This window comes from Onychostoma macrolepis, chromosome 12, assembly GCF_012432095.1.
Source record: "Onychostoma macrolepis isolate SWU-2019 chromosome 12, ASM1243209v1, whole genome shotgun sequence".
In the NCBI taxonomy this organism is placed as follows: Eukaryota; Metazoa; Chordata; class Actinopteri; order Cypriniformes; family Cyprinidae; genus Onychostoma; species Onychostoma macrolepis.
The window spans coordinates 26,562,798-26,587,760 of NC_081166.1; the positions used below are offsets into that span (position 1 = coordinate 26,562,798).

The 24,963-nt window shown below is 35.9% G+C and overlaps 3 protein-coding genes across 4 annotated transcripts; 1 reads left to right on the plus strand and 2 right to left on the minus strand.

The window, feature by feature from the left end:
* The first annotated feature begins 3,728 nt into the window (after positions 1–3,728).
* rbp4 (retinol binding protein 4, plasma) lies at positions 3,729–5,573 on the plus strand. Its single transcript, XM_058792973.1, has 6 exons — positions 3,729–3,860; positions 3,943–4,062; positions 4,143–4,279; positions 4,374–4,480; positions 5,006–5,218; positions 5,323–5,573. The coding sequence occupies exons 2-6, from the start codon at positions 3,961–3,963 to the stop codon at positions 5,340–5,342; spliced, it is 579 nt and encodes a 192-aa protein (XP_058648956.1). The 5' UTR covers positions 3,729–3,860; positions 3,943–3,960; the 3' UTR covers positions 5,343–5,573.
* Positions 5,574–6,580: 1,007 nt separating this feature from the next.
* On the minus strand, positions 6,581–12,357 carry cep55l (centrosomal protein 55 like). Its single transcript, XM_058792970.1, has 9 exons — positions 12,222–12,357; positions 11,835–12,031; positions 11,392–11,652; positions 9,500–9,544; positions 9,256–9,406; positions 8,904–9,166; positions 7,656–7,727; positions 7,250–7,375; positions 6,581–7,145 (listed from the first exon to the last, which is right to left on the minus strand). Exons 2-9 carry the CDS (start codon positions 12,027–12,029, stop codon positions 6,936–6,938), a joined length of 1,323 nt encoding a protein of 440 aa, XP_058648953.1. The 5' UTR covers positions 12,030–12,031; positions 12,222–12,357; the 3' UTR covers positions 6,581–6,935.
* A 2,608-nt stretch (positions 12,358–14,965) lies between these two features.
* On the minus strand, positions 14,966–23,811 carry prrt2 (proline-rich transmembrane protein 2). Of its 2 annotated transcripts, none has more exons than XM_058793500.1 (6): positions 23,535–23,811; positions 23,230–23,445; positions 21,876–22,176; positions 19,002–19,312; positions 17,918–18,047; positions 14,966–16,739 (listed from the first exon to the last, which is right to left on the minus strand). In XM_058793500.1, exons 3-6 carry the CDS (start codon positions 22,102–22,104, stop codon positions 16,723–16,725), a joined length of 687 nt encoding a protein of 228 aa, XP_058649483.1. In that variant the 5' UTR covers positions 22,105–22,176; positions 23,230–23,445; positions 23,535–23,811; the 3' UTR covers positions 14,966–16,722. The 2 variants fall into 2 exon arrangements, with proteins under 2 accessions (XP_058649483.1, XP_058649482.1); XM_058793499.1 differs by having other exon boundaries at positions 23,230–23,506; positions 23,709–23,726.
* Positions 23,812–24,963: the final 1,152 nt, after the last annotated feature.

The following is a 24,963-nucleotide window of genomic DNA, read 5'->3' on the forward strand; positions in this document are numbered from 1 at the left end:
AACATAATAGTTGTCACATCAGTTTGTTGATTAGACTGATGGTGTTTCTGATCTAATACACCGGTGCTTATGGGTCCATTGGGCCCAGTATGCACACAGGGACAGCGTTTTGCATGGTTCGCACACATAAGACTGGAAATGAATTCATGTTTGTTGAAAAATGTTTCACCAGAATTCAACAAGTCATGCAAAAACTTTTAATTTAAAACATTTTAATCAAAGCAGTTTACCTTAGTTTTTATTTTTATGTTATTATATAAAATGTTTGCGGAAAAATTCAACAGGGTAGAAAAATCTGATCTTGCAAAAAAAAAAAAAAGGACTTTGTGCATGGCAAAATTATGATTAAAAATAGTGATAAGTCACAGGACTGTCTCTTATGCTTATAGCACTTGCTTAAAATCATAATATTTACTACATAAACAAGCGATATGTCCGTCGCCTGAATGCAAATGTCTTGTAAACATTGTCCTCTATAAACCTAGCTCTCAAGCTCTCCAAGTAAGAAAATAAATACTCCGAATTGGGCTATTATTAGCATTTTTGCACTTTACATACCTAGAAAGATGCTGGACACCCAGGATCTATTTCCAGTGATAGGACTAGACCTGATCTGTATGTCTGGCAGATGTATAAAAGGATCTGTCTCCTTTTTCTCTGATGTCGTGGAAGCGTCAGGCATACAGAATGTAAAAAAGAAAAAGCCTTGCATCATATGTACCTGGCTTTGTAAATCCAGGATTAAGTAAAAGTGATTATCAGGATATCCTCTCTTGAAGGAACAGAGCCTGGCTTGGCACTTCAGAGTGCTCACACTTTTAAGTTCACAGCAAGGAGCCGACAGACAGAGCAATGCTAAATTTACCCCACTCACCATTAATTTAATTGGATGTTGATTGATAAAATATCAAACATGCAATGTGTTAAATAGCCAACTGTGTATGTAGAGCCTGATATGCCTGTGAATAAAAACAAACAAGTGTGTTATGCATTTACTGATGGACTTCGAGCAGACAAGTGCATGGAGAAGGATTGGAGATATTAGCTTATTTAAAGATCTCTTCACCTCAGTCTTGCAGTAAAGTTGTTGTTGACACATATCTGTGCTGATACATGCAAGACAATATCAGCAGTCCATTAGCATCACCCAGTTTTCTGATATGTACCCGCTCATTCCCAGACAAACAACCAAAAAGGATCACCATTGGTATGTCAAGTATTGTCTGCTGCACTTCCGCCTAAAAGCAAGATCTAATGAGCTGAGATTAGGCTTAGTCAGCTTGATATCAAGATCTGGTTTACTTAACTTGTATTAGTAATGTTGCAAATAAAACATTGGAAGATTTAACAGCATTTGTTTACCAACCTCCCATAAACATCATAGTAACAAGACCAATTTTAATTTTCATTGATGTATAAGATAATAGATCATGTTCAGTCAGCTAAATTCAGTGGTGATTTGAGTTTAAATCATTTTATTGTGTGAAAACCACACTGTGATATGAAAGACATAAATGTCACACAGATTGATGTAACAGAATCCAGTATTCCATTAAGCAGTGTCGTCATAATAAGATTGTACCATATATAAGCCATACATTACCATATTTTTGTGGTGGCAAAGCTGAATTTTCAGAAGCCATTACTCCAGTCTTCAGTGTTACAAGATCTTTCAGAAATCATTTTAATATGCTGATTTGCTGCTCAAGAAACATATATTTTCAATGTTGAAAACAGTTGTGCTATTTAATGTTTTTGCAGAAACCGTGATTCTTTAATGAATAGAATCCTGACTGTATTTATAGAATAAATCTTAATCAAAAAAACAGAATGTATTTGAAAAAAAAAAAAAAACTTTTGTAATATAAACATCTTTAGTGTCACTTTTGATCACTGTAATGCATCCTAGCTAATTAAAATTATTCATTTCTTTCAGAAATAAAAAAAAATATTGCTGACCTTAAACTTTTGAATGTTAGTGTATAGGTCAAATAATGTTTAGCTGCTGTATGGGCCATTTTGTAACAAGTTACATAACTTTGTTTTTTTTTTTTTTTAGTTTTTCAGAGCAGGGGAATTTAGGTCACCAGGAGTTGTCCCTCAACTGCATAACTTACGTCAGTGCAACCGTTGGCTCCACGTAAGTCCTGAAAAACTCCATAGAGGTTATTTAAGAGACAGCCAATTTAATTCTCTGTTATCAACAAGAAAAGACCAAAATTCTTTCATTTTCATTTGTCTCTTTCAAGAGAATGAAAACCAGCCTTGAACAGCGACAGAGTGAATTAATGTAAATTGGCAAATGTGAGACAATTTGATACTATTACAAACCTGAATACACTTTTAAATGTGGTTTTACAAATGCTTGAGCTGTGGCTTTCAAATGACAGATTGCTATCAAATAGCACACCCAGATTCCTACCTGAAGACGAAGATTTGACAGAGCAGCCATCAAGTGTATTCATTGCGTTTGGACTATGCATTCAATTAGTTTTGTGAATTGGTATGTTTTGTTAGATAGGTCGCAAATAAATAAAGAGCTGAGTATCATTAGAGTTAAAGTGAACCAACAATTAACACTGTGTTTTCTAATAATATCTCCCAAGGGTAGCATGTACAGGGTAAAAAGCATAGGTCCTAATACCGAGCCATGTGATACTCCATACTGAACCTGTGCTTGATTTGATACCTCTTAATTTACTGCTACAAACTGATAACAATCAAATAAGTACAATTTGAACCAAGCCACTTCCACTAGTTCCAACATAATTTTTGCATCTAAGACATTGTGGGCAGTAGTGTCAAATGCAGCAATAAAGTCTAGTAACACTAATAGAGAGATACTACCATAATTGGGTAAGTGCAAGTCATTTGTAACTCTATTGAGAGCAGTCTCGGTGCTGATTCGGTCTAAATCCTGACTGGAAATCCTTGCAGATACCTAGATGTGATACTGTAGCTGATGGCTGCATGGTTATAATATTCTCTCTGATAGTGCAAGTAAAGAAATTCATATAGACATTGCTGATATGCTGTTCGTAAATGTCTAAACCTTTTGAAGATCTATTTCTCGTTAATGCAGCCGCTGTATCAAATAAACACCTCGGGTTACGTTGTTTTCTTCTAAAAGAAAAGTTTTTAGGGCCTTTCTTTAGGCAACAAACACTACACTTCCATGCAATTTGAAATACCTCTTGTTTTCTTCTCTGTCTGCTGTGCTCTTTTTTCTGGCGCTGCTCTCATAGGGTGCAAGTGTGATATAGCATCAGACTGTTCTCTTTAAAGGAACAAACGTGTCTGAAGTGCTAGAAAAAACAGAGTTAATAGTTTCTCTAAGCTATCTTTAACATCCGTGGAACCTTTTTATTGCACAAAAGGTTCTTTATAGTAAAAATAAATTATTTCGATTATTTAAATGTTTTTCACACTAAGAGTAAAAAAAATCACTGAAACTTTCTTTGGGGAGCCAAAAATGGTTTTCTATTGCATTGTTGTGAAAAGCCCCTTTTAAAAGCTTTATATTTAAGAGTGTAAAAAAAGCTCTATGTTCACCAGACAGAAATGTTCCCTCTTGAAGAGGCTTCAGGGAACGTAACACTCAAGCTGTTGTGCAATCCAGCTGCAACCTAGAGAAAAACACTTTAGGTAAAGAGCAAAGGTCAACGCTGCTGTGTTCCCTGTGAACACCTGAATCACAGCTGTTATGTAAAAATTTTGTCCAATGACAGGGATGGTGGAGACTGAATTTGGGGTCTTTGGGTGGGATTATGAAATACCCCCAGAAGCACGTCCCTGTATAAAAGCACCTCGCAGGAATCCAGCTGCAGCACTACAGATTCGCTTCAGATACTGTGATCAAGGTACGCATTAGGATTTGTTTAAAGGACAACAAAGTAATGCATTTGTTGCTCTTTTTATAACCATTGTACTCATCTTTCACAGCTCAAGCACAGAAGCAGCATGCTCAGGCTCTGCATAGCTCTCTGTGTCCTGGCGACATGCTGGGCGCAGGACTGTCTGGTGAGCAACATCACCGTTAAACAGGACTTTGACAGGATGAGGGTAAGTGAACCAGTGTTTTTCTTCTATCCATACGTTGATTTTGAGCTTTCGTTCCTCATATTTGTCCACTGACCTTGCAGTATCAAGGAACATGGTATGCCGTGGCCAAGAAAGACCCCGTTGGGCTTTTCCTTCTTGATAATATTGTAGCCAATTTCAAAGTGGAGGAGGATGGAACCATGACAGCCACCGCCATGGGTAGAGTCATCATTCTCAAGTGAGTTTAAATGGCATTTTATGCTGTTGTCGTGCAAAAATTGCACTTAGGCAATGAAAAGGATTCTTTTTTCACGTGCTGTTTTAAACTTCAGCAATTGGGAGATATGCGCCAATATGTTTGGCACTTTTGAAGATACAGAAGACCCTGCTAGGTTCAAGATGAAATACTGGGGAGCCGCATCATATCTCCAGACTGGATGTAAGTGTAAATTTATCATATATAATTGCAGATTATTATATATGTTGTTGTATAAAAAGTTAAACAGGTCAAATTAAACAGGTTAAAACTGACCTTGCAAAAAACTATACAAATGGTTAGTTGATTTTTTTTCTTTTTGTATATGTATTTTATTTTATTATATAATTTGAAATATATACCATATGTATATATTTTCAATTTATATATTACTTAATAATCCTTAATAACATTTTTCTTTATTTTTTGTTATTTATCATTTATTTTACATTATATACATTTCAATAATTTAATCATCTTTTAAAACATTTTTTCTTTATTTTTACGATATATTGATATATTATTATATATCATAAAATGTATTTTATAATATATATATATATATATATATATATATTATTTTATTTATTTTTTTTTTTTTGATGACTCAAACGCAGATGTATTGTAAGCATGGTTCTTATTAAACCTGTGAAATGTGATTAAATCATATGTTATGTAAAACCTGACGGCTCTCTGACCGTTCCACAGATGATGACCACTGGATCATTGACACCGACTATGATAACTACGCCATCCACTACTCCTGCAGAGAGCTTGATGTGGATGGAACCTGCTTGGACGGTTATTCCTTCATCTTCTCCAGACATCCTGATGGCCTCAGACCTGAAGACCAGAAGAACGTTACAGAGAAGAAACAGGAGATCTGCTTCCTGGGCAAATACAGACGCGTTTCACACACTGGTAAGATGGTTGAGCCTCATAAATTATTATTGTTTAGATTCACTCATAAGTTCTAAATGTGCTGATGTGTTTTTACTTTTTTTTTTTTTTTTTTAATTATGCAGGTTTCTGTGACTCTGCCTAAAGGAACACTACACAAAGAGCTTCTGAGGATGTAATCTGACATGTTTTATATTTTTAACAAATATGTAAATACAGACAATAATAAGCATGCTACTTAATAAAAGAGAATGCATAATAATTTTGCACGAAGCAAAAGGGAAAATGTTTAATAACAGTAAGTTGCAGGTGCAGGTTGTAGGATGTAACTCTCGTCTTCTTTTTTTTTTCAAATAAACTTGGAGAAAAAGTATAATTACTGAATTCAGTGATTGATGCTAGTAAACTCAAAGGTCAAACTGTCACGAAGGTTTTATCAAAGGTTTGTTTGAACTGGTATGTAAATAAATGCTTTTTGTTGACAGATCTACTGACAAAAACGTTGTGCAACTTGGACCATGATACAGAGTATCTGCTGTCAGCACATATATCAGTATGAGGAAATAATCACATTCAGCCGCTGCCGTTATTAATCTTCCTTCAAAATATAATAAATACATTTATAATATATACAGGTACATCTATACATTTATGTACGATATTTATAAACTTCTGCTGATTTGCATTCTAATTAGAAACACCATGAAAAAAGAGATTCATTTTTAATATATAAATGTAGGAATTATACTTACATTTATATAGATTTATATCACTATAAAATCAGGCTATAAGATTAAATAGTCTAGATTAATCAAGTAATGGAAAAATTATAGAAAATATAATGTATACAATAAATATAACAGAAAATAATACGTCATATTTTGATATATGCACTAAAAATAAAAGCAACATTTATTCTTGAAATTTTGTATGTTATGTAAATATGTCAATTGAAGAGTGTAAATATCCTCAGTAGGACAGTCATTAGGAAGGATTCTACTCATTTATTTGGACTTCTTGTCCAGTTTTTCTCACTCATATTGTTTACCTGGTGGTGAAGTAATGCATGGCACTTCCCTAGAATTAGACCTGTTCTCCTCCGGCTGCTGCGCTTCTTAATCCCATCTTTAAATAGTTTAATGCAGGATTTACACATGCAGTCTAATTCAAGACAGATTTGGTTTGCAAAGTCAGGACTGATGGATGCTAATGAGTGGCTCTCAGACATCTAACACGTCAGATGAGGATACAAGGGGAAACCAGGAAACAAACCACAGTCTTTTAATCGGTCTTTTTCTGTTTATTCATTCAAGTGGAGTACACAATTCAGTGAAGGACTCTGTAAATAACCTTTTTTTTTTTTTAAAGGTACAACACTGATTGAAAAAAAAAAAAAAAAAACTGAATATGCTAAATATTGCATGCAAGAAAACTGCATAGAAAAGATCGACCTCGCCACCAAAGGAGAACTAAGAAAAAAAAAAAAAAAAAAGTCGCATTTGAATTCATAAATTAAAATATTTTTTAAATATGCAACATGTAAACTGATACTTTTCTGAATATTCTAGGAATTTTTTTAAAAAATTTGACACTAATATTTGTTCTTCAAAATAATAATAAAATACACTTGTTAATATAAAAATACTGAAACATTTCTTTGGAATAGTGGCTACAATAAAAGTCAAAAAGCGCCCTAAACAAAGAAGTTCATCCACAAAGTGTTTCAGAAGCGTGTGTTTTAGCTGAAGCAGTAGTCGAGGTGGGCGAGCAGCTCTCTGTGCTGGCTGGTGGGATATGAAGCGCCACAGTTCGGACACTCCAGGATACTCTCGTCTAGCATGTTATGGACTTTAGATGGAGACGTGGTTTGATCTTGAATAGTCAATCTTTCGAAATCCATCCTGTTATAGGAGCTGGGCTCAGAGAAGCGAGACTCTCTCTGCTGTTTCTGTGGCACAAGGTCAAAACAGGCACGTTATTACACAAGAATATGACAGATACTGTATGTCAATGATCATGTCAGGACACGTCACAGAATATCTCAGAACTCACGGCAGACTCCAAGCGTGTAATCTGGTCTCTGGCCTTACGAAGCTCTTTCAAAACTTTCTGCAGCTGGTGCTGTAGGGTTTGACGGTCCAGTTTATCACTTTCAGATTCTTTGGCCGACAACTGGATCTATAAGATGGTCAGTAACAAATAAGGGTGAGAACACAAAAATAATCTTTAATTTGCTTCTTTTTTACTTGTCATTTTAAAAATAAAATAAAAATAACTACATTATATACTAAATTATAAAAATTATTTTTATAAAAATATATAATTACATATAATTATAAAAAAGTATAAATTATATTAAATAAAATAATTATTTTATAGTATTTTTGAAATTGAATGAAATGGATGTTTCATACACAGCTCTACTATTAACGCTAGTGTTACAGAATGATCCAAATACCTGTTGTTCCAAAATAGCGATTCTTTTCTTCTCCTCCTGCTGATTCATCAGGGATTTCTGCAGTAGGTTCACCTTTCAAAACAGAAAACATTTAGCTTTTAAACTTTTATTCAGCTTTTATTTTCTAGCAGATATAGTGATTGCACAAATAAGCTGCTTCAAACTCAATTTTACAACTAATAGTGAAGTCATCAAAACACATGTGATTTATGTTGTGATCAAAATGTTCAACATATACAACAACCCTCATAACTTTTTTTTTTTTTTAAATAATAAGCAACGTGCATGCCTACTTCCCATGTATTTCCAGTAAAATCTCAGTGCTCATGAGCAAACTGTGGTAGGAGCAAAGTCTTTGTCATATTTTTAAAAATGGTTGAACTCAACTAATTATAAAATTCAGCATATTATATGCGACCACCAATTTTATATATTAAATGATAACTTGTTATTATTAAGTGCCAGAAGCTCTAAATACTGTTTGCTGAAGGAAGGTATTGCTTTGTCCTGTTCTTCAAGATTCACTTTTGAGTCTGCAGTGGCCACTTTTATTATTATCATTATTATAATTCAAAATGTTTGTACATCACTAAATTGTACTTGCCAAATTAAAATGCATTATGTATATTGGCATTAGATGAGCCACTGCCCACCCTGATACTGATCTAGATACTGACCATTAAAAAAAAAAAAAAAGCTGTTACTATTTATTTATTTATGATTTAACGCCATGTCAGCAATGGCTATATTCATGACAAAAACAACTGAACTGCATCATTCGAACAATTCAATCAATACTCTTTCAATACAATGTTTACGATAATTTAACAATTTTGTCTCAAATCAACATACAAAAAAAGTCAATTAAAAAAAAAAAAATTCTAAACATACACTAAATAAAAAATATATATTTTTAAAAAGTCCTAATAGTAAATAGTCTTAAAAGTTCTAATATATTCACCGAAAAAAAAAAAACATTATCTAGTATAAGTCTGTTTCAATCTACCACCCAAAATGAGGTTTACACAAGAAAAAAAAAGAAGAAAAAAATTCCTTAATTTAAAGTGACAAAAAAATTCCTTAATTTTTATTTAATTTAACACTTAATTAGACTTTTTTCAAAAATGCATTTATCAAAGTAAATGCATCTTGATTTAAAAAATGTTAGATTTTGTAACTGAAAATAGGACAAAAATACCAAGTCTCTTTTTCATTGAACAGCTCATGCAGAATGATTCCCATCTGTACCTGCGTCAGCAGTTCGGCCACCCTCTTCCTCTCCTCCTCCAGCTCTCCCTGAAGTCGAGCGCTTCGCTCCGATGAACGCCTCCTCTCCTCCTGCAGAGCCTCGCGCTCGTTCCTCCTCTCCTCCAGGAGCTGCTCCCGGGCCTGAGCTGCTTCCCTGCTCTTCTCCTCATACCTTCCTCTCAGATCCTCCAGTTCTGTCTGGATTCGGCTGACTCGGGCGCGTTCTGCCTCCAGCTCACGCTGAGCCGCCTGTCCGGACTGGCCTGTGTGGTGAGGAGACAGAGTGAATCATGTTACTGCATTATACAGACCTTATATGACCATTTTGAGTGAGTATTTTATTGCTTTGTACCATCTGAATTGGCTTCTTTGTGCTGTTGTTGGAGTGCTTGATTTGTTTCATTTAACTGCGTCTCTAACTCTTTGGTCCTGGCCAAAACGCCCTGAACGTAGGCCTCCCGCTGCTGGTCATACACAAGCCAGTTATGGTTCTTCTCCAGAGCCTGTACTCAAAGACAGAGAGAGGAACGACAACACATGAGCCTGGAAGAAAACACCAGGAAGCTATGCTCTGAACTCTTGAGATGTGAACTCACGTCTCGCAACTGCTCCTGAACCACCGCAAGCTCACCAGACGGACCCTGTCAAGAGACCAATGACACAGAAACATCAAAATAAACACTGGCTAAATGAGCAAAAATTAAATCGCAAAGAAGCATAATGCATCTCATAAATGATAACAAGGAAAGATAAAACCTTTACATCTTATATTTAGCAATTTTCACCTATTCTGAAGTTTGAACCTCCAATATATAGCTTCCCAGATCCTTAACTGTTAAGCTACTAAGGGTATGATGGTGCATCAATATGAATGACTTCTGATATAATGTATTAATACATGGTGTAATAATAATAGAAGACTTGTTTGAGTGCTATAAAAAAAAAAAAAAGTCAAATTGTCACTGAGATGTTATTAAATGTCTGATAAAGAGTTTTAACAACTTTATTATTTAAAAAAAAAAAAATTACATTTATTTTACCACATTTTGTTGTGTATGCCCTAATGGGGAAGACTTTCTCATTGCACAGCACAAAGATGAGTCATCAAAACATCGATCTTATGCAAGATTTTTTTTTTTGTTCATGTTATACATTGCTTGCATTTGTGAGTAAATCTAACTGGTTGTAAAAAAAAAAAAAAGAAACATAAAATTGTAATATTCATATATCAGTCACAGGCCCATGAATCTAAAGAAATCATATCACGGCATGTTTTGAGATTTCAGCAAACAGCGCATCACTGGAAATTAATGTTAGACTGCATCGTAATGAAATGTCCTGTTTACAAAGTGATGCTCTGCTGAGAGCTGATCATAACAGGAACTTCATCCAACAGGCCATCAATCTCTTAACAGGATGAATCGCCCTGAACAGTAACCTTACTTTAGCATAGGACGCACAGATCTTTCTGAACTCTGGACTGAATATTTGAAGTCTGAATACTGTGTGATTGAGTTGACCGATGAAATTTGGGTTTGCGCTTAACTGGTTATGGGGAAAACAATATCACACAATATAGTTTATGACAAAATTTGAACAAGGAACACAAGCATAATATTTATCAAATTAAGTATCAATAAATATTATATTATATCATTATAAACAGAAGAATTAGTTGCGGTGTACTAACATCACTCCCTCAGCACTAGTTCAACTTCTCTGAGCAAGAAACTAGTTATTTGATGAAATACTGCCATCTAGTGTGTGAACCTGACCATGCTTTCATTTACTAGGAAATATCCTTATGTTAAGTGACAGGAAATTACAGATGTTACTCATTTTAAAAATTACTCATTTTAATACTTACATAACAAGAGAGTCATTTCTGTTTTGTATTTGCCTGTATTAAAATAGAATTCATTTCTGTGAAGGCACAGCTGATTTTGTGCCCAATTATTAATAATGCTTCTTAGTATTATCAATGTTGCTAACATTTTTTTTTTTTTTCAGGATTTTTTTATGAATAGAAAGTTCAAAAGAACAGCATTTATTTTTAAAATAGGAATGCTTTTGTAACATTGTGTAAAAATAATTGCTAAAAATTATTAATTTCGCCTTCTTTTTTTTTTTGAAAACCTTACATTAAACTTTTGGTAGTACATCACCAATAAATATATGAAGCAGCACAGGCTTTTCAATATTGACAATAATAGGAAATGTTTCTTGAGCAGCAAATCAGTGTATTAGAATGATTTCTGAATGATCATGAATCACTGAAAATTCAGCTTTGCATCACAGGAATAAACTACATTTTAAAATATATTCAAATAGAAAACAGCTCTTTTAAATTGTTGCTGTTTTACTGTATTTCTGAACAAATGAATGCAGCCTTGGTAAGCATAAGAGATTTGTTTTTTCAAAAATATTTTAAAATCATAATCTAAAGTTCCACATTGCCGTACAAAGGGTCTAAAGTCACCTCCCCTACCTTTTGCTTCTCAAGTGTGTCACACCTCTCAGAAACAGCACAATACTTGTTTTTCAGGTCTTCGGTCTCCTGTGAGAGAGCCTGAAACTGTTTCTCTCTCTGTTGGGCCTCGTGTTGTTTCTGCTCCAGCTGGCTCTGCAGTGAAGACACCACGTCTCCGTGAGCGGCACGCAGCTGCTGTCTGAGGCTGGAGATCTCCTGCTCCTTCCCCAGCAGCTGCTGCGAGTTCCTCTCCCTCAGCGTCTCCAGGGCCAAGATCCTCTGCCAGTTAAAAAAGGGGAAATACCTTCATAATAATACTTTTTTTTTTTGTAGAAATGTAACATCACAGAAAAGCGTTCTCTACATACACACATCTCTAGAAATATTAACATTCACAGACATCTTTCTTTTCATTTTAAACAAAGTTCCATCAGATTTCGGGTATGAAGACATGAATTCACCTCCAGGAGTTTGGCTTTGTCAGAGTCTGGATGTGTGTTTTGATGTCTTCCAGCTCTCTTCGTGTCCTCCAGACTTTTCTTCAGCTGCTGATTCTCTTTCTTCAGTTTCTCGATCTCCATCTCCACTGATTTGGAGCTGCTGCTTTTAAAGCCCAGTTTATTCACGATAGTCTCCTTGGCCCCCTTCGCCGCCATCTCTGGAGATAAAACTGCTTTTTACATATGTAAAAACTAACCATAACAAAATCGAAAGGAACGAATCGAGCAACTGATCTCTCTCAGGTAACGTACAGCACAGTTATTATAGCAAACAGTAAATAGCGAAAGTCCGTTTTGAGAGCGTTATACAGTTATATCTAAATAAATTGTAAAATAATATTTACTTACGACAAGAATGAGAGTCTAAGTGTGGAAGTATATCAACATCAGCCTGTGAAAACGGTCCTGTTTCACTTCCGCGATAATGAAAACAAGTTTAAATACGGCGCGTCCTGCGTCATATCCGGAACGCGCCGTCTGGTGAAGACAGATGGCGCACTGAGATTCTGTAACGTACGTAAACAAATATCTCGCATTTTTTAATGCGCAAACACTTCTACACACAGGCTGCTGATGTCGTTTAAATATTTACCAAAAAAAATAAAAAATAAAAATATTACTATACAAAAAGCTGTAATTCGTAGTGTATAAAAAAAAACATTTGAAATAATCATATGCAACTAGGCTAAATAAGGAAGAATATGTTACTTAATTCATTAACTCAATATAACATTTTAACATTTAATTTAATACAGAAATGTAGGGTTTAGTGTCTTATGCTCACCAAGGCTGCGTTTATTTGGTTAAAAAAAACAGTAATATTTAGTAAGTTATTATAAAACAGTTTTCTGTGGTAATATAGCCTACTTTAATATGCTGATTTGCTGCTCAAAATGTAAAAAATAAATAAATCGTAGTAAAGTAAAAAATTATAAACTTTGATGAATAGAAAGCTTTTATTTAAAATAGAAGTCTGTTGTAATACTATAAATGTCTTTAGTATCATTTTTGATGATTGTAATGCATACTTTGAACTCAGAGTCAACCATATTAAGTTACATATTGTCACTAATTTCAGTGCACATGGCTCAACTGAACTAAAACTGCGATCTTTGACAATGTGACTTTCTGAAAATAAATAAATACAAAAAAAAACATTTAGGCCTTTTTAAAATGCATTTTGAAAACATCATAAAATTAGTTGCAACATTCATGCATTTAATGACTTAATGAGCTTTCTACAGTGTTGAAATACCTCCTCATCTCTGACTGATATGCCTGTGTCAGTCAGTCAGTCAAGTCAGTGTCACGCTGGCTAATGAGAAGAGTGTGAAAGTTTGTTTCTCTAGTGTTGGTTCTGGCAAGGTCAGTGGTGCTGCTGTGCGGGGGATGATGTTTGGGTTTTAGTGCTGCATCTGCACTCAACTGCACTAATGACACTGCAGGCTGATGCAGCTGTTTATCACTCACTCGAGCACACACACCTCGGCCTACAGAAGTAGAGCATGGGCCTCATACTGCTCTGGGTGTACTGTAGAGGGTTTGTTTGAGATTTGGGTGTCGTACAGTTTGGCTCAGGAATCCTCCGCACTCTTGCAGCAGTATTCATTTGTGCTTAGTAATGCAACATCCATCTTAGAAATCCAGCTAATCCAGGATTCTGCAAGAGAGGAGGCAAAGAGCTTGAGAAAAGCTTTTTTTCCCCCCCATGAGTCTGTGAGGATTTCCAGTTTAATAAATACTGAATGATGGGAGTTGTGTTTAGCACAAACGCAGCTGTGATCTCTGCATCTTAGTGGATGAAGTGAAACTGCAGTTCACACACTGATCTCATTTGTACGGTCAGTCATCATCCAGTTCAGTGTGCAGATCATTCCGGCAGCGTTAGATATTTGTAATTGTCGCATGCAGCAGATTTAGAGGGTAGAATGAGGTTTCGTCATTAAATATCTATTCCCTCCTGGCTGCCTACTACTCGTCATCCCTCGAGACTTTCTCATTCCACCCCTTCACTGTTCGCTTCACTGCAGAATGGCGGCCATCTTTTATTTCTTTCACTCACTCACACATTCTGACCTTCTGTTTGTTCTTTCATAAAACATCTGTCAGTGTTGGGGCAGAGTCCACCTTGTCATCTATCTAGGTCAGTTAGTCTATCTATCTAAATGGAAAGGAAAGGACGCGACGTGAGGTCAAGTATGGTGTCACATACTCAGAATATGTGCTCTGCACACACACACACGTTCGTTTTTGTGAAAAGTGGGGACATCCCATAGGTGTAATGGTTTTTATAGTGTACTTACCTACACCAACCCTACACCTAAACCTACCCCTTACAGGAGACTGTGCATTTCAACTTTCCCCCAAAAAACCTCACTCTGTATGATTTATAAGCGTTTTGAAAAGTGGGGACATGTGTCAATGTCCTGAAAAGTCACCTTCACCTTGTAATACCTGTCATACCTTTGTCATTATACAAATCTATGTCCTGACTTTTCACAAAAACACACACACACACACACACACACACACACGTGTTTCCATGTTTTATGGGTGGTTTTTATACTGTCCAAACTGTGTTTTCTATTGCACCAACCCTACACCTAAACCTACCCCTTACAGGAAACTTGTAAAAATGTCCCCACAAGGTCAAAATTTACACAAAGTCCAACTCTCTAACCATTAGTCCACGATTGCTCCATCCATCCATCTATCTATCTGTCTGTTTGTCTGTGATTTTTGTAGTTTGTTCCTCGTGGATTTCAAATGCAGCAATTCTGAGCAAGGATCTGAATCATTAGTAAATAAAAGTGACCTTTAAAAGTCAAAGTTTCTGTGCTCTTCTTCTCCCGTCTCTTTCCACTGTGACCAAGAACACGAATAAACCGACATCCCTATATATAACTCAGTTTTTACACTGTTTCCTCCATGCTGTCTTCAGTATGTCCAGTCTAATTCTCACGTCTCACACACCTGAAGAGAGGCAGATGGTATCCCTGGCAACAGAAGATTCAAACGTAGTCCCGCTAATAACTGAGGACAAAGTACAATCGAGCAATCAGACAACAGAGAGAATTCACCGCTGTTTCACATCCTTTTAATGCTTTATTCGGTTTCCCTGCGGAGGATACATAGAGGGAAAGAGTGCCTCTTGCAAGACTATCAAAATATTTGAGTAAGAAGGGTGCATGCAAAAATAAGTACACAATGTTTGTAATAGCTAAATATTTCATACATTTCAGCTCTTTCTCATTCTATCAGGGTGGACTGAAACAAGAATGTTTATGTATTCCCGCGTGCCAAAAGGGTATCAGGAAAAATAAAGGGATGTATTATAAACTGTTTTTAAAAAAAGATATAAAGAAATGCATGGATTTAACCACCTGGACCTACCATAAATATAATCACGTATCACAATTTTTCTAATATAACATATGCAGTACCATTTGAATCTAAACAGAAGTGAAATGCACAAAATCTACATCCATTCACAACCAGAGAATGCTGACATCAACTGCCCCTCGTTACAAACCCATTGTCCCACAAGTCAAAATCTTACATTCCTCTTCATATACAATTCAAAACCTACAACATCCCCACGAGCTCGTAGACTCATCAGTATTACCAGTCGAATGTCCCATTTGGATCTACAGGACGGGTTCATTAACACAACGTCTAATTAATACAATATTGCAAGATTCGGTTGTGATTCGGCTACATTTAGCTACATATATTTCAAATTACACAGTGTATATAAATAACCCAACAACACAGATCAATACAAAGGTTTGCAGCAGACACAGTGTGTTTTTATAAAGATTATAATTTCCAGAAACACTTTTACTATGTGATGAAAATCCATTTTGCCTGTGAGTGCTTGCATATTGCTTCATCAAAAAGGGTGTGGATTATTTTCAGTTGCAATATTTTGGTTGTCCAAAACACAGTTTTAGGGCTGTTTGCTACATTTTGTGTAAGCACGACTACATGTGTGTCACGTTCAAGAACAGTCTAATTTTCTGGAGAAAAAGACAAGTGAAAAGAATGAAAGAAAGAAAAAGAAAGCTTTGATTGTCATTTGAAAAAGTAAAATGAAAAATAAAGAACGTTATCATATGATATATAACTCCAAATGTCTGATGGCAGAAAATATATCTATTTCCCCCCCCATTTTTAAATGAAGAGCATACAAAGACATGAAGAAAAAAAAAGATAACTCTTGTTACTAAGACATCTCTCCTCTTTACTCACAGGTCATCTTCTCATAAATGGTTCTCTGAGGTTTTAAAGCTGAACAAATGTTGCCAACATGGTAAATCAAGTGTGTCTCTGATATAAGGACGAGATCACGACTCCAGTTTTCATGAGCTTTGTCACGACTGAGGAGATCCACTTCATAGCAATCTTCAGAGCAACTGACGTCGGGAGGAATAATCTGACAAACCCTCGTCTGTATATTGGTTTGGCTTGTTTTCTGCTTCTGGAGAAGGAAAAATACTTTTGCTTTAGCAGCAATTCTCCTCAACGAGAGCGTGAGCTACAGTTTAGGTGTGAGAGACTCCAACAGCCTCGGAGTAAGTGTCAAGGAAACAAACGCAAGAGTAAAACTCTTTCACTCTTTTCTCGTTGATGTGAGAGACATCAGTGAAGTATCTTGCTCCATCTGTTTGAAGGATGGCATGTTGGTGCAGATTACCAAGGGTTCTCTCAGAGAGCAAAGTCATCCGATTATCGATTGCTCTCTACGTTGCGATTGCCGTCACAGCAGCAGTGGGGCAAAACAAATGGGCCGTGGTGTTCGGGTCAGTGGTCTGATGTGAAGCTGGATTCTGTGGCACGCTCACCACTCTCAGGATTTGACATTAACTGCAAATCACAGACAAATCATGTTATTGGTTTAAAAACAAAACTCTCATTATTGTCTTATATTTGAGCTCCTTCTTGGTCTAGATTCCAGCTCTGCTCACTTTTATAAATTGCATTCTGGGATGCTTTTTAACCATATTAAAGGACTAAAAGCACTTGTCAATGCTTTTCCTGCACTAACTGCCCCATTAAAAATGTATACTACCATTCAAATGTTTGGGGGTCGGAAAGATTTTTTGATGTTTTTGAAATATGTCTCTTAGGATCACCAAGGCTGCATTTATTTGATAAAAAAAAAAAAATGTAAAACCTGTTAATATTGTAAAATATTTTTGCAATTTGAAATGACTGTTTGCTATTTTAATATATTTTAAAATGTAATTTATACCTGCGATGCAAAGCTGAATTTTCAGCATCATTACTCCAGTCTTCAGTGTCACATGATACTTCAGAAAAATCTAATATGCTGCTTTGCTGAAACATTTCTTATTATTATCACTGATTAAACCAGTTGTGCTGCCTAATATTTTTGGGGATAATTTTTTTTCAGGATTTTTTTGACGTCACTAATTCCCAATTCCCAATGGATCAAATCCAGTCTTTTTTTTTCTTTTTCTTTTTTTTACTAAATGTGCTATTCACTCTGAAATATGTCACATAACGGAAGTAAATGGGTTGCGAGAGCCGTTTCATTGATGTTAAATCAGGGGAGAGATTAGATTGGATTCTGTTAGTTACCATCAATGTTCCATTTATGTTTCATATAATAGTGTAAAACATTGGTCTGTCACTAGATCAATCTGTCGTGTCATTTGTAATTCATGTATAATTTATAATTCAAGTAATTAAATGCAATCCGTGTAAATGTCTACTAATCACCCACAGCTTTGTAGAACATTTTTCCCAACCGTAGAAGAAAAGGCTGAATGTCCATTGGGAAAAAGTAGCAGTATTTAAACACTTCAAAAGAACAGCAAAAGAAAGAAAATCTCCAGCCACAAAGGAGTCTCTGCTTCCTGACCTACTTAGATGTCCTATGTATAGAGTTATGATTCAGATAATCCGTTCTGCATAAATATCCAGCATTGAGAAGCATATTTCATGTTGAGTGAGTGCGTATGACTGCGAAGAGGAAAAAGTCCCATGAGGCTCGGGTGAAGAGGTTAGAGATGGCTTACTTGACAGATTCACAGCGCATGCTACGATGATGATGGCTCCTCCCACCAGAGAGACCACAGAGAGCAGCTTGGCCACGCGACCCAGTCGTCTCGCTCCGTCTATGTTCCCCTGCTCTAGACTGTTCCGCGACTAACAGAACATGACAGTGAGATCTGAGGTTCCATTAAAGTTAGAAGCATTTTACACATTCAACACTGTAACACACAATGAAAAATTCAGTCTGTTATGCTGAGGGAAAAAATTAGGTGCCTTTTCTGTTTTGAGTCATTTTTGTAACATTTTAAACACTCTATTGGACATATAATGCTTTTAAATGTCAGTCTAAAGACAAATTATTAAAACCGATTGTATTAGAATATAATTATTCCTTCAGAAAAGTAACAGGGTTGATGATAACTGGGTAGACACTGTAAGACTTATGCTAAAAAAATTACATATTTTATATTATATTATTATAAATCATATATTTATACAGCATATAATTATATTTCAGTAAATATCCAATAATAATAATGCAATAATATTCCAACTCTTAAGTTGTTTACTGTACAAAATCATGGTAACATTGACATTTTAAGATGGCTCCATACTGACAAAAAAAATAAAAAAATAAAATAAAATAAAATAATATATATATATATGATGACCTTAAAGCATGTTATGTAATTTCTGTCTAAAATCTAATAGTTTGAAGGGAATATTTGATGGTAACAGGGTTGATAAACAACTTATTTGTAATAAAATCCAAACCAGGGTTATTACAGTAAAAGCTGCAGTCCAGCTGTAACTTTTGGAGATCTAGCGGTTAATAAACAGAACTGTGTGCGTCTTGAGGAAGAACATTGTAGCCAGAGCTACTTCTCTCTGTTTATGTCTATGACGAATCACGCAGGCACTGGGCTACTCCAGTATATTAAAAGTATATTAGGGACACAAATGACATCCTGCACTCTCAGAAAAAAGGTACAAAAGCTGTCACTGGAGTGGTACCTTTTCAAAAGACGTCCCTTAAAGGTACATCTAAAGTAGTCTGTGTGTCTTTTCTGTGTGTAGAATAACTCAAAGGGCCCAAGCTTCACATACCATGATGGAGTAAACAAATCCCACAATGTTGATTGGCCAGACAGGACAGAAGCAGGCGATGATGGCGAGGATGAGGTAGTCTTTGGGTTTGGAGCGGTCCATCGGGGGGTTGGTGGCGATGCTGGAGTGGCGTGAAATCGAGGGCCGTGGGGAGAATGCTGTGTAGGCGATGGAGCTGGAGCGGCTGCCCATCCGGGTGCGGCCCACATGTGGATGGTGCGAATGAGGGAGAGAATGATGCCGGCGAGGAGGAGACGAGAGAATGGGTTTGGAGGCAGCACCATTATTCGGGGATGAACAAATCCTATCGGCTGCCAAAAGAAAGAGAGGATGTGAGCAAACAAAATACTAATTTAATTAGTCACTTGGCAAGGTCTTACAGAATTCACACAGTACTAGACAAACGTTTGGAATAATAATGATTTTTAATGTTTTTGAAAGAAGTCTCTGCAAGGCTGCATTTATTTGATTAAAAAATACAGTAATGTGTGAAATATTTTTACTATTTAAAACAACTGTTTGCTATTTGAATGTAAATTTTATAACGTAAATTCATTCCTGTGATGCAAATCTGAATTTTCAGCATCATTACTCTAGTCTTCAGTGTCACATGATCTTCAGAAATCGTTCTGATATGCTGATTTGCAACTCAAGAAACATTTCTGATCATTATCAATGTTAAAAAAAAAAGAAAAGGGAAAAATACTTTTATTTAGCAAGGATGCATTAAACTGATCAAAAGTGAAAGTAAAGACATTTATAATGTTACAAAAGATTATATTTTAAATAAATGCTGTTCTTTTAAACTTTTCTAGTCATCAAAGAATCCTGAAAAAGGGTAAAATAAATATTAAAAAATTATTAAGCAGCGAAAACTCGACATTACTAATAAGAACAATTATTGATAATTGAACATCAATAATTATTATGAATGATTTCTGAAGGATCATGTGACACTGAAAACTGGAGCAATGATACTGAAAATTCTTTGATTACGAGAATAAATGAGATTTTAAGAATTCAATGAATGCAGTTTTGGTGAGCAAAGAGTCTTTTCCACTAAAATATTAAGAAATATTACTAAAAATGATAATGTTTTCAAATGTTTGACCAGCAGTATATAATAGAACAATTATTTTATAAAATGTCCACATTTATTCCATTAATCCCTGAGAGACTATAATTTTATCTTTTTTTCTAGCTGTCTGTTATCATTATTGTTTGTCTCACCATGTTTTGCTCCAAATGTGATGCTGACAGAAACGCCGGATGGCGTGCTCTTGAAACCAACTTTAATTAAATAGCCACCAATGCAATTAGTTCACTAAGCTCTGTCATGCCTTTCAGCCCCTCCTGCCAGGAACCCCCTTTGGCAAATTTAATTAGGATGCACAACTTTAATTTAATTAAGAGTATTTACAATACACTCAGCAACTGTAAAATAAGGGAAATAAAATATCTCGCTCTTAACCTCAAACAAACTCATCAGAGCATCATCGAGCCTCAATAAACAAAGCAGTCATGGGCTCGTCCACTGCCAGCTCTCAATCATTGAGTGGTTAGTAACAAAGAAATGCCCCTCAGAAAAGCCTGTGCATTATTTACAATGATCGGATTTGCTCTGTGGCAAACAGTGCTGCTAGGAAGTGCTTTCTGAATTAATCATTTTCACTTTTAGCTTTTATTTTTGCTTCTTTTTTTAAAGCTATTTGCTTATAAAATCCTGAAAGTATATATATATATATGAAGAGGGTTATCATGTTTTTAATGTGTTAGTTAGCTGTATTTTTGTACTTAATCAAAATAACCCAACTGCAGTTTAATTGAAATTAATGCAAATGAACTCTTCACACATATATATATATATATATATATATATATGTGTATACACACACACACACACACACACAGAGATATATAATATTTAAAATGTGGGGACAGAATGTACCTCTGTAGTGAATTGTTCTTTTTTTTTTTTTTTTGATATATTTAATGATATTCTATTCTAGGACCGTCTATTTCTGGTTTTAGTGGCTCTGCAGTGATTGCAGTGACCTGTAACTGTCAGATATCTGTATTTATTTTTGAATATGTGACTAATAAAGCAGTTTTTGGTTAAAAAAAGAACTAGTAAGCTCATAAAAACACTGAACATGAAGAAAGCTCACCATAACAACTCCAAGACCTGAAACAGGGATGGTATATCTTGAATTTACAGCTGCTTTTGTATTTGATATCAATTTGGTTCAGTGTTGTTGTTAATCAATACTATTAAAAAACATTTAAATAAAATAAAATACAAAAATAAAAATATAGATGAAAGATGTAAACTTAATAGAAAATTAGTATTTGATGCCGATTTGGTTCAGTGTTGTTATTGTTAAATAACTGCCATTAAGCTAAAATAAAATAAAAAATATATAAAATTGATAAAAGTAAAGTGAAATGTTGCACTGGCAACTAACCGAATATACCGAAAATAAGCTTAAGTGCTATGTCTTAAAACTGGAATAAATATAAAAAAAAAAACAAATGCTATAATATAGAAATAATAATAAAATAACACCAATTTGGTTTTACAGTCATTTAGATCTTTTTTTTTTTTTTTTGTCTTTTTGTAGCTGCAGTTTTTGAGCTCTGAAAACACTCACTTCACCTCCATTGTTTGCCTGTTTAATTACATGCCATTTTTAAAGTCATTATCCTGATTGCTGTATGCAAATGACTGTAGTGTGATTGGCATAGCAGGACCTGAAAGTCCCCAACATTTTCTTCCTGGAGACAAAGCAGATGCTTTCATATCAATTATTCTTTTCCCTCCTCCCTCAAAAAACCCTCCCAGAATGACATATTATTGATGAAATGATGAAGTACCACTCTCGGCTTTCTCCTTGACAATAATGGTTATCTCTCCCGAGCGCCGCGCGTCCTCGTTGGACTGCTGGGGGAAAGCAAGGGGACGCAGACATGGGAAAGAGTCTGATCCGACCCCGGTTGTCCCCGGCTGGTATGTCACAGGGCCCGGGGTCTGGCAGCTCATCGGCTCTTCATCTTGGGTACAAACCAGAGAGCCCAATGATGCCTGATGGTACTCGGTTTCCATAGAGACGGCGGAGGGTGCGAATGTGGCCAGCTGATGATGTTCACAATGATGTTCAGACGGCGTCCCGTGTGGCTAAAAACAGGAGAAAAATAGTGAGATTAATGTGCACAGGGGATGAATCTCATTACCATCGGCGGTGAGCGCACAGAAATGCATGATGAGATGCAAACTCACACTCCAGCACATGGTGTCATCAACACACACATCACATCCCTCACAATTCAGCATCCCAGAGCTATTTGTCCCACAAAGACATCTCATCTGCTTTGTTAGAAGATCATTTTATCATAGCAATGGTTTGTTCATTATCACGCATGCTTGTTTATCTCATTTTAACCTCTTAACCTATTATGTAGGTCATGAAGCTGACCTCGATTACAGACATAGATGTTATAACATTCATTTTTTCAGCAGAATATAGATTCGACTGTAATACACTTAACATCATATGTATTCAACTTTACATTAAAGTCTGTAAAAAACGGCCCACCGTGATAAAACGAAGGAATTTCCCGCCTACTGTTTTTTTTTTTTTCTAATTCTTGTTTTTTCTTCACAGGTGTTTTATCTATTTTGAATCGTGTTGTGTTTTAAGGTTGAAGGAAACGTCGGTAAACTTGACAGAAAATGAGGCAATGTTCTGCAAGGACATTACTCGTTTTTCTTTATTCACGTTTTACAAATAAAAGGGTTAAATTTGATAATTAAACTCACGAAAAAACGTAAATTTTTCACGGTAAATACTGTATATGGGAACATATGGTGTCAGTCAAAAATAAGCACTGGATTCTCTCGTGACAACATGAGGTCAAATAGACAAAGCCGTGGGGAAAATAAGAGACATATGGAGGGATAGGCAAAGAGAGAGAGAGAGAAAACATAATTTAGTCCGTACTTCATATATAAGCAATATAATGACGAATTTAGAGATTAATTAATAACGATGCACAACATAAAGCTGTTCTTTTGTCCTCATGCATCCAATAACACAGGTACAATTCACCTTTCCAGGTCGGGAAGCCCTTTGTTTCCTAATAAAACAAAGGACTGTCTCCCATAGACATTACAAATCAATCAGACGTTTATTAGCACACATATCATATATAACATTAAATAAACAGCTACCTTTCACCGCGCGATTCCAGCCAGTGTGCGCTTGTTTTCGCACGTTCGCTGTTAGTCCATCTGCACGAACACTCGCTCAGACGATTCTAATGAAAATTCGATATTCCGGTTTGTGGCATTTAAATGTGCATTAAATAAAAACAACGCGGTGGTGTGGTCGTGGTCTCGGTCTCGGCAGGGATGCTGGGATCATCACTGGCTGCAGGCTCACGCTCACTGGACAGGAGGAGGAAACGGGAGGAGAGTAAACTACATGAACTGCGCGCACTGGAAAAGCCTGTGATGAAAGAAAAAAACAAACGCACGAGTGGATGAGTGACAGCCTCGTCCACAATCAGAGTGCCCATGATTATTGCTACACGACACAATTGCCAAGCATTTTCACTAAATAAGTAAGCAACGCATTATTACGCAGTAAGAATGTAACAGATACGCTGAAAAAGAAAGCAGTAATTTTGTAAGGGAAGAGTATCAATTACATTTTAGCTATTGTATATAATAAATTATGAGCAAATGTCAGTTTGTGTGTGTGTGTATATAAAACCCTAAAAAGTGTAACCCTATACTGTAAAAAAAAAAATATATATATTTAATAACCACATCTGTAGCCTACTGCTAAAAATTGCACCTTTGGAACTAAAAAAGCAAATAAGTTTTTTCTTTTTTTTAAATGGCATGTACAGGTGCTGGTCATATAATTAGAATATCATCAAAAAGTTGATTTATTTCACTAATTCCATTCAAAAAGTGAAACTTGTACATTATATTCATTCATTACACACAGACTGATATATTTCAAATGTTTATTTCTTTTAATTTTGATGATTATAACTGACAACTAAGGAAAATCCCAAATTCAGTATCTCAGAAAATTAGAATATTGTGAAAAGGTTCAATATTGAAGACACCTGGTGCCACACTCTAATCAGCTAATTAACTCAAAACACCTGCAAAGGCCTTTAAATGGTCTCTCAGTCTAGTTCTATAGGCTACACAATCATGTGGAAGACTGCTGACTTGACAGTTTTCCAAAAGACGACCATTGACACGTTGCACAAGGAGGGCAAGACACAAAAGGTCATTACAAAAGAGGCTGGCTGTTCACAGAGCTCTGTGTCCAAGCACATTAATAGAGAGGCGAAGGGAAGGAAAAGATGTGGTAGAAAAAAGTGTACAAGCAATAGGGATAACCGCAGCCTGGAGAGGATTGTGAAACAAAACCCATTCAAAAATGTGGTGGAGATTCTCAAAGAGTGGACTGCAGCTGGAGTCAGTGCTTCAAGAACCACTACGCACAGACGTATGCAAGACATGGGTTTCAGCTGTCGCATTCCTTGTGTCAAGCTACTCTTGAACAACAGACAGCGTCAGAAGCGTCTCGCCTGGGCTAAAGACAAAAAGGACTGGACTGCTGCTGAGTGGTCCAAAGTTATGTTTTCTGATGAAAGTAAATTTTGCATTTCCTTTGGAAATCAGGGTCCCAGAGTCTGGAGGAAGAGTGGAGAGGCACACAATCCACGTTGCTTGAGGTCCAGTGTGAAGTTTCCACAGTCAGTGATGGTTTGGGCTGCCATGTCATCTGCTGGTGTTGGTCCACTGTGTTTTCTGAGGTCCAAGGTCAACGCAGCCGTATACCAGGAAGTTTTAGAGCACTTCATGCGTCCTGCTGCTGACCAACTTTATGGAGATGCAGATTTCATTTTCCAACAGGACTTGGCACCTGCACACAGTGCC

Excerpts from the sequence above, each read along its gene's own strand:
- rbp4 (XM_058792973.1), top strand. The coding sequence starts at position 3,961 with ATGCTCAGGCTCTGCATAGCTCTCTGTGTCCTGGCGACATGCTGGGCG. Across the intron at positions 4,063-4,142 it reads AGGACTTTGACAGGATGAGG|TATCAAGGAACATGGTATGC; the intron begins GTAAGTGAACCA and ends CTGACCTTGCAG. Across the intron at positions 5,219-5,322 it reads CAGACGCGTTTCACACACTG|GTTTCTGTGACTCTGCCTAA; the intron begins GTAAGATGGTTG and ends TTAATTATGCAG.
- cep55l (XM_058792970.1), bottom strand. The coding sequence starts at position 12,029 with ATGGCGGCGAAGGGGGCCAAGGAGACTATCGTGAATAAACTGGGCTTT. Across the intron at positions 9,167-9,255 it reads CAAAGAAGCCAATTCAGATG|GCCAGTCCGGACAGGCGGCT; the intron begins GTACAAAGCAAT and ends CTCACCACACAG. Across the intron at positions 7,376-7,655 it reads TCGCTATTTTGGAACAACAG|ATCCAGTTGTCGGCCAAAGA; the intron begins GTATTTGGATCA and ends ACCATCTTATAG.
- prrt2 (XM_058793500.1), bottom strand. The coding sequence starts at position 22,104 with ATGGAAACCGAGTACCATCAGGCATCATTGGGCTCTCTGGTTTGTACC. Across the intron at positions 19,313-21,875 it reads CAAGGAGAAAGCCGAGAGTG|CCGATAGGATTTGTTCATCC; the intron begins GTACTTCATCAT and ends TTCTTTTGGCAG. Across the intron at positions 18,048-19,001 it reads GATTTGTTTACTCCATCATG|TCGCGGAACAGTCTAGAGCA; the intron begins GTATGTGAAGCT and ends ATGTTCTGTTAG.